General features: G+C 43.9%; 2 protein-coding genes across 2 annotated transcripts; one reads left to right on the top strand and one right to left on the bottom strand.

The window, feature by feature from the left end:
• The first annotated feature begins 298 nt into the window (after positions 1-298).
• Positions 299-8,254, top strand: hmmr (hyaluronan-mediated motility receptor (RHAMM)). Its single transcript, XM_070836637.1, has 20 exons — positions 299-414; positions 684-782; positions 890-966; positions 1,089-1,166; positions 1,306-1,494; positions 1,597-1,683; positions 1,838-1,949; positions 2,059-2,124; positions 2,333-2,406; positions 2,517-2,587; positions 2,668-3,035; positions 3,129-3,277; positions 3,374-3,609; positions 5,528-5,641; positions 5,759-5,959; positions 6,047-6,748; positions 6,863-6,935; positions 7,419-7,595; positions 7,708-7,870; positions 8,013-8,254. Exons 1-20 carry the CDS (start codon positions 369-371, stop codon positions 8,027-8,029), a joined length of 3,099 nt encoding a protein of 1,032 aa, XP_070692738.1. The 5' UTR covers positions 299-368; the 3' UTR covers positions 8,030-8,254.
• A 408-nt stretch (positions 8,255-8,662) lies between these two features.
• insb (preproinsulin b) lies at positions 8,663-9,731 on the bottom strand. The gene is made up of 2 exons (XM_070837033.1): positions 9,542-9,731; positions 8,663-8,808 (listed from the first exon to the last, which is right to left on the bottom strand). Exons 1-2 carry the CDS (start codon positions 9,729-9,731, stop codon positions 8,663-8,665), a joined length of 336 nt encoding a protein of 111 aa, XP_070693134.1.
• Between the last annotated feature and the right edge of the window lie 1,785 nt (positions 9,732-11,516).

An 11,516-nucleotide genomic window follows, 5' to 3' on the forward strand; every position in this document is an offset into this window, starting at 1 on the left:
TAATATAATATATATAAGAATGTGCTGTGGTGCGATGATTGACTTGCCTCTCTCCCAGTGTGAGCTGGGGAGGCCCCTGCTTCACTTATTATGAACAATAACAGACGGGTGGGTTGTGAAAACGCCACAGAAGCACATTTATCTCAGGCACTTCCTGGTTTAGTGGAGGTTTGGGCGGAAATATGAGTGGATGCGCTGTGACGTCATCCGGGCCTGGATGCCTATTGGCCAGGCGTCAGTAAACGTGCGATTGACGTTATTTTGAAATTTCAGCGGCGAAGCGTCTGTTGTTGTGTCACCAGGAGCTGCACTACAGCCTCAGCAGCACGGCTGGAAATTATAAATAAGTTACAGACACTGGATTTAAAATGTCTTTTTCAAGAGCCCCTTTGAAAAGGTTCAACGACAACGTGGGTAAGTAGCGTCCAAAAGCTAGCAGCATGTAGCATGTTAGCAAATGAAACCAATGGTTTTCAACGGTGGCTAAGGAGCTTAGGTTAGCAAACATGCGTAGTTAGCTGTTGGTAAAGCAAACGTTAACTAGATAGTAACACCTTATCGTGTATCCTGTTAGCATCACCGAAGTTTATGTGCTCAAGTTAGCAACCTAACGCAGATAATATGCTGATACTAACCAAAAAGTAGCGCCAGTACCTTGTCTAAAGTTGTGCTCTTGGCCGTAGGCTGTGCCCCTCCACCGGGGACCTATGAGGTTAAACCTGGGGACCTGAAGGGAGCTGCCTCCTTCGACAAATCTGATCGTTTCAAATTTATTAAGGCAGGTGGGTAAATATGAGACAGCGACACAAGGAAAGCAAACTAAGGTATAAATGTTATCTAAAACACAATGTATTTTTTTGTGACTTATTTTCATTATTCATCTGTCCAGCCGCTCTGCCACCACCATCTCCCTCCAGAAATGCCCTGGTGTCACCTGTCCGTAGGACTTTGTCCGTTGACGGTCTTGTACGTTTTCTTTTATTTCACCATTTCAACGCCACTTGTGTGACTCTTCAGAAACCGATGTCCCAGTCCCACAACGGCTCAGGTTATTCAGCTAACCCTCTCTATGTCTTATGAAAACCTAGGTTGAAGAGTCAAGTGTAAAGAAAGAGAAGAATGCCATGACCGTGGAGAGGAAGCAGCAGAAACTCCTGGAGAAAGAGGTACACCTCATCAGAAGTGCTATTATTAGTTTAGCAGTATTGGTCGTAACCGTTCAACTGGTAAAGGAACAGATGTTCATGCTGTCATTGTTCCTATTATGGGTGTTGAAGTAATAATCTCAGCTTTGTCTCCCTCCAGATAAGATCCCTGGTTCAGCAGCGAGGGGAGCAGGACCGTCGCTTGCTGGCTGTGGATGAGGACCTGAGGAAGGTGGAGGCCAAGCTGCTGGCTGCGGTCAGGGAGAAGACGGGCCTTGCTGCCAATGTTACCACCCTGGAGAGACAGCGGGCTGAGCTCAAGAAAGTCAATGAGTTCCTAAAAAACAAGGTGTGCTTGTTTATTTCTATTTCTATTTAGGTTTTGGTATATGTAGGGATTTAATTAAATTTTTTTATATTTCTAGTCTGACTGAGTACATGTTTGTTTTAGGTTTCTGCTGACACTACAAAAAAGAGAATCAATTCTCTCACAATGGAGTTGATGGAGGCTAGGAACACGTTGGATGTTAAAAACAAGGTATGACTTCTGTTCACACATTTCCCTCATTATCTAATAAAATCATTATCTTCATTAATTTAATCACAGCCAATCACACAACAACGTTAAGTCAGAGCTTATGAGCTCAGGCGCAGTAGATGCTTGTGTATAATGTGTGCGTGCGTGTGTCCAGGAGTTAAGTGTCCTGCAGATTAACACTGAGGGCCAACTGAAAGTCCTAGAAACTGACCTCCAAGCTGCCAGGGTTACTGTCACTGCTCTACAGGACAGGAATAAAGACTTAGGTAAGATTTAACAGCAGCAGATGGAAAAACACTTGCATGTATGGAGGAATAAAAGTGGGTGAACAGCAGTGATGAAGTAACTAAGGCTTGTGTTCTTAACCTTTTACAGAGGACCTTCATCAGGTGACCAAAGTTCAGAACGAAGAGCTGGAGAATGAGAATGCCAGACTGCATGGTGAGTTATGTGTTGGCTAGTTGCCAAGATTCTCAGCCTGTCTTTTGCACACAAGATGCATATGTCTGTATTATTGCCCCTGATGTACAGATAAACGCCACAGGTTACAGGTAACGGTGTTCCTGCTTATGTTTTCGGTTTTGTGTCCTGATGCTACCACTCATAATTGTATGCGTGTGTTTCTTTCTTTCTTTCTTTTTTTCTCCAGCTATAATACGGGAGCTGAGGGAGGAGATCAGAGTTGTGCAGGGATATTTGGACGTAGCCAATGACCAGATCCAGGTATGAACTGAGTCTGTAAGAGAGGATAAAATCCTGCACAAACTGACGTCTTTCCTCTATGTTCTAGTCAGGCTTTGTGAAAGACATGCTTGACCTGTTTGTCTTTGTAGGATCTCCGCCTGAAGCTCAGAGAGAAGACACAGGAAAACACTGTTACTAGTTCTCAGGCGGAGAAAATGAAGTAAGCAAATAGCTGGTGGTTCCCCTGAGCAAGACTAATCTCACCTGTATACATGATACTAATTTGCTATTTTTCCACAGGCAGCTTGAGACTGAACTAGAGCAATGGACTGCTGAGCTAGAAACCACTCAAGATGTGCTGAGACATAAAGAGGAGGAGGTGCAGAAATTCCAGCAAGACCTGGAGGCGTCAAAGGATGCTTTAGTGGGAATGGAGAGACGGTTGGAGGACCAAGAACTGGAGCTCAAGTCCTCACAAAAGTCAGTGAGCGACATGGAGGAGCAAATGAAGTCGGCCAAAGAAGAGGTTCAAGAATCTCAAGCAACAGTTCGACAGCAGGAGGCAGAGCTCACCAGACTGAGGGAGGTGCTCAGAAGGACGGAGAAGGAGCTGGATGAGAGAGTGGCACATTTGGAACAGAGGTGTATTTTCTCTGAGGAAGATAGAAGTATGTTCACCAAGTTAAAATGTTAGTTTGAATAGCATAAATAATCCGGCAGCACGTGCATATATTTATTTATTTATTTATTTTTGTTTTTAGGCAAGACTCAGGAGCAGGGATTGAGGAGAGTGGAGGAGTTGAAAACGGAGCTCTCCTTGCTAAAAGAGGCTAACAGAGAAGAGAAAAATAGACACACTGAGCTCCAGCAAGAACATTCTGCTGTTACTGAGGAACTGACGAAAGAAAAGGTTACACACACGTTGTTGTCTTATGTGGCCCGTTCTCTTGTAGATTCAGTTCAGCATCACCGAAGGCCAAAACTGTGTCTTTTCTCTTTTCCACAGGCACTTGTGGACTCTCTGTCTGTGCTTGTGGAGCAGGAGAGGGAGGAGTCTGAGGAGCGGATAAGAAACCTAAAGGAGGAGATGGAGGAGGTGCTGGGAGAGCTCGCTCTCTTGGAGGAGCAGGAGCAGAGGAGCCAGGGAATGGCAGAGAGGAGTCAAGAAGCCCTCAAGAAGTTGCAGGAGGAAAAAGCAGAGCTTGAGAGACAGCTGAGTGATAGCAGGACACTGTTGGAGAGGTGAGCAACCAAAGATCGAACATAGGGAAGTGTTGACAGAAAAGAAAAGGTAAAACTTGAGGGGCTGACGTCCTCTGGTTGGTTGGTTGGTTGGTCAATATGCTCTTTTCCAACAAAATTCTCATTGGTTGGACGATGGCTTGGGTTCTTATTAGTGCTGCTCTTATTAATGTAATGGTGGAATAATTCGGGCTGTAGTCAACCAAAGAAAATCTACATCAACTCAAATTTCACTCACTTGTCAACCAATCAACAGGTCGTTTGGGCAGGAAGGTTATTCCATCGTTACACTAATTCGTTCACTGCACTGTTAACACACATTATCTTGTGATGTGTTCGTCTTGCTGGGAATGGATGGGCGATCATTTCTCTGCTAATTCAGTCACTGAATAAGCACATGAATAAAAACGGAGCAGAAGAAAAAACATATGTTTGTGTGCTGACAACATACACACACCCACAACATACACTTCTTACGCACTCTGATATCAGTCACCCCCTTCAATCCAGTGCCAGTCCTCCACTAGTGATGAATTACACTATAATAAATACATAATCATAGTATAATATAAATGAGTATGGTATAATAAATAGTATAATATGGTAAATTATAGTATGATAAATACTATAGTGTAATAAATACACGAGAATAATTAAAGAGGAAGATTAGGGAGGATTTCCTTCCTATGAAAGTAACACCAGCGATTGGATTGAATTTGGTCAGACGAGCAGATTGACCAACCAACCAGACGCCCTACAAATAATCGTCCCTTTAATCAACCAATCGATTGGAGAGTATGTAAAACCTCAGGTGATCAAGATTTTCTTTGGTTAACTGCAGCCTTTAAAAATGTCGTGAACATTTTCAGCACACATATCAAGAGAAAGTTTGGAAGTCACACTTTAAAGACACTCTGCCCACCACACTTGCAAAACATCACCTTTATTGGATTTGTTGCCACTGGCTGTTTGTTACTATTTAGAGTCACAGGCAGCTGGGAGCATGTCCCAGCATTCACTGAGCATAAAGTAGAGAAAAATAATTGACAGGTTGCCAGACCGTCACTGGTTTGACACAGACAGTGGGTCACTGTCTATTTCTATTTAGGACCAATTTCAAGTTTGCAAGTTGCCTCACCACCTCATATTTGGAGTCTTGAGGGGAACCAGGGCACTCAGAGGGGAACATGTCTTTTGCTTTAATTAGACAGTTGAGAATGGAGACGGAGGGAAAATAGCAGGCATGACACTTCAACATCTTGTGCCAAACTTAAGATTGCAGTCTTTAGATGAGCACCTTAGAACTACGGCTGCAACTAAAAAACATTGTCATCATCAATGAATCTGTCAGGTATTTACTGGATTATTTTGTTTAAGTGTTTAGTCTGAAATGCAGGAAAGCCCTGGAAAATGCCTGACACTGTTTCTTAGTACCCAGCATGGCTCCTTTAATGGTCTTCTTTTGTCCCACCAGCAAAGATTTTCAGTTTTGACGAACAGAAGCAGCAAATGGCCACATTTGAGAAGCTAGGAGCCAATTAATGTTTGACGTTTCTGCTTGTGAAATGGGTGAATGATCACAGAAATGGTCAAATGAGAGAAAATTGATCTGCATTAATCTGTCGGACTAATCGGCTAATTGTTTCGGCTCTGCTCACAAAAACACATTGTTCTATTGTGCAACTCATCATCGACAGAACACTTTCAGATCTTGTATTGACAGGACCAGCATTTCAAAATGAGGTACTCCATGAGCATTAGAGGTTTGTCAAATCTGGGAAACTAAATAAAGAGATGTGAAATAGTCAGCGTTTGATGATGCTTGTATCAGTTCTATGACACCATGAATGATGTGTTTTTAGAGCAGCGAATTCAACCTACTTCTAACGCATCAAAACTGTGCGCTTGTCATTTTTAGTAAAAGCAATGATGTGGCATCGTTAAAGGAGGAGCATTCAGCAGCCATGAGAGAACTCCAAGAGACGCACGCAAACTCGCTGAGCAAGATGGCAGACGTCACAGAGCTGGAGAGGTGAGAGCTCAAGTGTCAGTGTTTCTTGAAGTATTCCTGAGATGTCAGTTTGATTTCTTGTTGGTGTTTAGCTCGAAATCCTTCACAGGTTCACAGACCGCTTGTTTTACTTTTCAGCACCAAAGAGGCTCTGAAGGGAGCAGAGGGAAGGCAGAACGAGCTGGAAGCGGAGATGGAGAGACTGACCCAGCAGACGAAGGAGGAGATGGACAAAGTGGTTCAACAGAAAGAGGAGGAGATCAACAGAGTGAAGGAGGGATTAGAGGAGCACCAGGAGAGACAGTTAGCTGAAGCAAAAGCCAGGGAGGAGAATTCAAGGTGTGCATCAAATTCACTTTCAGTCTGTGTTGAAATAACTGTCACTTTTCCGCACTTTTTATGTTCCGATTTTCCTCGACTTGACAGAAAGTTGCTGGAGGTGCAGGCTCACCTCGCGCAAAAAGATGAGGAGATGAAGGCCTTGGAGGCGAGCCACACAGCCCTGATCATTCAGCTACAGCTGCAGTCAAAGGAGAGGGAAGAGACACTGGGGCAACTGGAGGAACAGAGAGGTCAGAGTGTAACTCAGAAGGAAAAAGCCCAGAAACTGCTAGAGGAGGTCAGCCAGGAAAAAGAGGAAATAATGGAACAGCTCCAACAAGAAAGAGAAGCCAAAGCCAAAGTACAGGCAGCCCTTCAAGAGGAAAAGGGAGCATTGGAGGTTGAAAGGAAAGACCACCAGCAGGTCAGGTCGGAGGTGCTCAGACTACAGACCGAGCTTGAGAGAGTAGAAGAAGAAAGGAGGAGTCTTCTGTCTCAAGTAGAACTCAAAGACCAGTCCAGGCTTGCTGTTGAAAACCAACTTAACATGGCAGAGCAAGACAGAAACCAGCTTCAGTCTCGCCTGGATGAGATCGAACAAGGGGGCCTGAGCTTCAAGGCCCAATTAGACCTCGTGGAGGAGAATACACAGGATCTGCTGAGCAAGTTAGAAGAGGAACGACAAGACAGACGGGTCCTGCATGAGCAGGTAGCTGTACTGACTCAGGAAAAGGTTACACTGCAGTGGGAGATGGAGGAGCAGCGACAGGACCTCCAACGACAAATAACTGAAGCACAAGACAATAGGTGAGCAAGACAGGGTTTGTATGTAATTTAAAGTGGATTTTTTTCTTTCTTTGTTTGTTTGGTTTTTTTTTTTTACACATTGCAAATTTTAACCCGTCATTTCTTTGTTTCAAGCTCCCCAAGGGCAGAGACAGAACACTGGAGGAAACAATATGAGGATCTGTTTGCAAAAGTCAGGCCCTTCCAGGTCAGTAATTTCCATATGACTGACTGTGTGTAATGTGAAAGGTGTACTTGTAGCCACAGATAATCATCACCTCACTCTGTTGCTCCTCTGAGCTCTAACGAGCATCTTAGAGCCTTTTAGCTTATTGTTTTGGTTTCAAGGATGCCAGGATGCACTGTTTTTGATTCAGTCTCACTGCTCGTATCAGCTGTGTTTACGACCCCTGAATGCAGCCGCCAAAATTAGCAAAAGCTCTGTTGAACCCACTGCGTGTTGCCCGCTAAGTCAGCAACACAGTGGAGAGCTGGATTTTCTGGCCACTAGTCAGGTGGCCCTAAATGCAGCTCCAAACATGCTGTTGCTCTGTGCCTGTCTGATGTGTTAATAGGCAGTTTGCTGACATGTTTGCCATATGAAGGTGATAATGCTGCATGTCATAGTTGTGTTTACAGCTTACTGCGCTGCCTTCAGGCTTAAACTTAAAACCCTCTCAATGTCCCACAGGAACAGCTCAATGCGTTCGCAGCCGAGCGAAACGCACTGCTCAATGAAAATGGAGCAAACCAGGAGGAGCTGAACAAGTTGTCTGACGCTTACGCTCGTCTGCTGGGCCACCAGAACCAAAAGCAGAAGATCAAACATGTGATGAAGCTGAAGGACGAGAACATCTCCTTAAAACAGGTGACGCACAAGGACACGGCGCCGTCCGCCTCCCAAACCCCACATCACGTTTGGTCTCAGGCTCGAGTGTCTGCACTTCATCCCCATGTTTATTTTCTGGCTGTGTGTGTAGGAGATGTCTAAGCTTCGGTCCCTGGTGAACCGACAGAAGAGTGATCTGGAGCAGCTGAGGTCAAAGCTCCCCGGCGTTCCTCGCCGCAGGTTTGATCCCAGCAAAGCTTTCCAACACGACAAGGAGAACATGCAAACTGACACCAGTGAACCTCTTAAAGAAGGTGAGTATTAAACAGATCTCACTGCAACAACCTGAATCAGCACATGGCAGAATGTTGGATGTAGGAGAAGTGAACATTTTCACCTTATGCAGTTACTGAGATATTTGTATGGAAGCCTAATTTGCTGTTTGTTTTTTGCCAGGAAATCATTATGCGTAATGGAACTCTTCATCTACTGACAACTGACAACTAATTGGCTGCCAAATTAAACTTCTATGCTTTGGTCTTTTGAATACTTGTCCACCTCTTACTTGCAAAGCATAGTCAGCATAAAAATGTGAGATGCTTTTTTTTTTTTTTATTATTATTGATAAATGTGTTTGAATTTCATCCTTGTAGCATCCGTAACTCTTCTTAGGGTATAGCAGAATCAGTAACTATTTAATGTGCGATAGCTCTTAATGGGTCTTACTTCTTTGTAAATAAAGACAGATTTTACTACTCTTCTTTAAAAAAAAAAAAAAAAAAGTGTTGCTGAGTCGTTGATTAACCAGGTGTAAAAATGCTATGTACAAAGCCTTTTTCTTACTTCCATGTCTGCCCTCCGCCAGTAGAGAGCACTCCAGGACTGCAGCCACGTGTCGGAGCACAGCAAAAGGCTGTTATAAGCCATGTTTCACCCACACTATACACCAGCTACAAAGAACACAAATCACATCTTTGCAAAGAGGGGCCCTGGGTTATGGGTCATGAAGCTTTATTTCCTTCAGTAGATAAGACATAGCCATCAAGCATCGGGCCAGAAATGGACTTTTTAGAAGCTATGACAGGTGCCGGGTGTGGAGTGACGAGTCAGTCGCAGTAGCCCTCCAGGTGGTAAATGCTGCATGGCTTATGGCAGCACTGCTCCACGATGCCTCTCTTCACCTTGGGCTCATCGTGGCCAGACAGAGCCCTCCACAGCTGCTGCTCCTGTCTGGCCCTTTTAGACAGGAACCCTTTGAAGTGAAGTTTCCACAGCCTCGTGTTAAGTCGCTGTACAAACCTCCAGTTCCTCAAACTACCATTTAGATTGTTCACACTTTAATGGAGACTTAATGGCTAGGTAATCTGATCTCCCCAATCCATTTAGTCTTGTCAGTCTCTACTTCAAGAGGAGATATGACGGTGCTCCAACAGAGGCAATTGGAGCGGCGGCAAAGACAATTTTCCACATCGTGGACAATTAAGTTTCTAACCTAACCATATCATAGCTTACATCTCTAAAGTTAACTTCAAAACATCAGTAGAATTTTTGAGGCGGAAGATCCAAATAATGCGTTTTGGGAATAATGTAATGCGGAATTGGGGGATTTCACAAAATTTGCGATTGCTGGTTTTATCACATGTTGAAAGCAACAATAAGAGAGCAAAAGCGTGGCCACATTACTGATTGGAAAAGAGGCCGTAGACCGTCTTTGCACACTAATGATGTTTGGACAAATGCATAGATTTAGTTCAGGAAAGTTTACAGCATGATGTCTGTAAGCATTTTCCCTCCAGCTAAGATCCAAATTGGCATTCTCATTAGACTGAATCTGAACTTTAAACATAGTGGGCAGAGGCACAAAGCCAGCCTACGGTCTTGGGGTACTGTCACACTGTTCTTTTCTGATCTCCCACCATCAAGGGGACAATTAAGAACTTATTTTGCACAAGCCAAAGCTGTTCCCAGAGTTAAATTGGCCTTACCGAGCAGATGTTCCAGGTCCCGCTTGTGGGTTCGGCTTGGACTGTAGAAAAAGCCCCGTTCTCCGCATACGAAGTAGAGGGCATCCACCAAGTGGGAGCCACACAGGTGCTTGGCGGGGGCCGAGGACACCCCTGGAGAGTAGAGCGCCAGCAGTAACAGCATGGACAGCACCCATGGTGCCCTGGCCATAGGAGGGAGACCTTAGACGCAACACAAGGAAAAAAGAGTTCGTGCACAGTGCACATCTGATCAAATTTGTATGTGCTAGATTTAAAAAATAAATGGTAAAACTGAATCCACTTATCAATACTTAATACTGCAAGGCCAGATGGTTGAAAGCTAAAGGACGAAGTGATGTTTGATCAGACTGTTCTCGATGACACTCGGGGATAACAAGCCCACTTTCTGTTAATAACTTGAGATAGAGATATTTTGCGATGTTCCTGTGATATTCCTCCCAAAAGCTCCAGGCCTTCGGAGGATAATAGCTCAGAGACGACACAGAGCTCAAAATAAAGGGCTTTGAAGTGTGCAGAAAACTTGACAATTCACACTTTCATTAGGAATCAAAGGATGGGATAAAAAGCTGTGGTGAAACAAGGGCTGCAGAGAAGTCATGGGATGATGTTTGACTCAAATCTTTAAATCTTCCAAATTAGTGTGAGCCTATGCAGGCAGAGTCAAAGATTAAGTCAACTGACAGGGGATAATAACAATGTAATTACAACATCAAGTCCTGCAACAATTGGACAGTTTTAAAGTTTTAAATTCACAAAGTTTTAAATTCAAATAAATGGAATTGAATTGAAATTCCACCTCCAAACTGTTCTCCCTTTGATGTACTTTACATTAACAAAACAGCATTTTAGCGACCAGCTGTCCAAGGTTATGCTTAATGTTATTTCTCCCAAACTTCTATTGAAGTAAATTGAAAATTGATTTCTATTTTGATTCCTTTTGCTTTACTTTTATCCCAAGGTGAGCTTTATTGTATCAAAGCACCGTCTATTACAAGCTAAAAAGAGCGCCTGAGTCTCCAAGTCATCATTGTAGATACTGTCAGTGTATCTTCAAGGTCAGTCTCCACCTTGCTGTCCAGCTTAGCAGCTACAGTGCTCGAGAGTGGGAACGATCTGTCCAAGATTACAGAATTGTTATTAGTGTTATTAGTCAAATCCCATTTGTGATGGATATTCTCCGGGGTTGGAAGTTCAGCTCCATTTTCAAGGTGAAAAACATATTTAGCAGTCATTTAGAAACTATATAGACCTTTTGTGGACATCTTATAGTGTACTGCAGATTATTGGATCGAAGATGAATCATTTTAACAGTGCCTTTAACAATGCACCTGTGCCAGGCATTACAGCATTGGCAGAGCGCTCTTTCTGGCCTGCCACTCCTCTATCACTCTTGGCTCTAAGCCAGGCTGCTTGGCACAGTAGACTGGTTGAATTATAGATCCTGCTCGTGCTACTCTTTACTTTCATCCCTGGTTATTCTACACATTAATTTTAAAAGTTGAAATCTTGAGGGAATACAGAGAAACTTGCTTACCTGTGTTTGAGGCCTCAGTGCAGCGGAACAACTGGTAGTTGCAGATCAAAAGGGCCTTGGCCTTCAGGACGGGGAACAGAGAACATCTCTACTTGGCCACCTTTCTCCTTTATAACTCCCCACCTCCACCTGGCCTTTGTCAGCCTCAGCGGAAAATTCTAAGGTCCTCTCATTAACACCCTGTCCTGTAAGCATGCTGATCTGCTCTTGAGTGGCACTAGCAGAGTTGAGAAGGCAGTCACGTAGAGCGATACCCAATTCAACCCCTGCTGGGTGGTGTCCCGACTGACACAGTTCACTCGCTGACAGACAAACACCATATGCCATGTTCTGATCACATTGTGTAGATTAGACGGCTTCCAGGTTCGTTAGTGACCACTAGTGGTGTGTTTAAGGCGGAGCCGTGTGCATGAGTAGTGA

Source organism: Pempheris klunzingeri, chromosome 9 (genome assembly GCF_042242105.1).
Source record: "Pempheris klunzingeri isolate RE-2024b chromosome 9, fPemKlu1.hap1, whole genome shotgun sequence".
Lineage (NCBI taxonomy): Eukaryota > Metazoa > Chordata > Actinopteri > Acropomatiformes > Pempheridae > Pempheris > Pempheris klunzingeri.

Excerpts from the sequence above, each read along its gene's own strand:
- hmmr (XM_070836637.1), top strand. The coding sequence starts at position 369 with ATGTCTTTTTCAAGAGCCCCTTTGAAAAGGTTCAACGACAACGTGG. Across the intron at positions 2,125-2,332 it reads TGAGAATGCCAGACTGCATG|CTATAATACGGGAGCTGAGG; the intron begins GTGAGTTATGTG and ends TTTTTTCTCCAG. Across the intron at positions 6,936-7,418 it reads CAAAAGTCAGGCCCTTCCAG|GAACAGCTCAATGCGTTCGC; the intron begins GTCAGTAATTTC and ends AATGTCCCACAG.
- insb (XM_070837033.1), bottom strand. The coding sequence starts at position 9,731 with ATGGCCAGGGCACCATGGGTGCTGTCCATGCTGTTACTGCTGGCGCTC. Across the intron at positions 8,809-9,541 it reads GGACCTGGAACATCTGCTCG|GGTTCCTGTCTAAAAGGGCC; the intron begins GTAAGGCCAATT and ends TTCACTTCAAAG.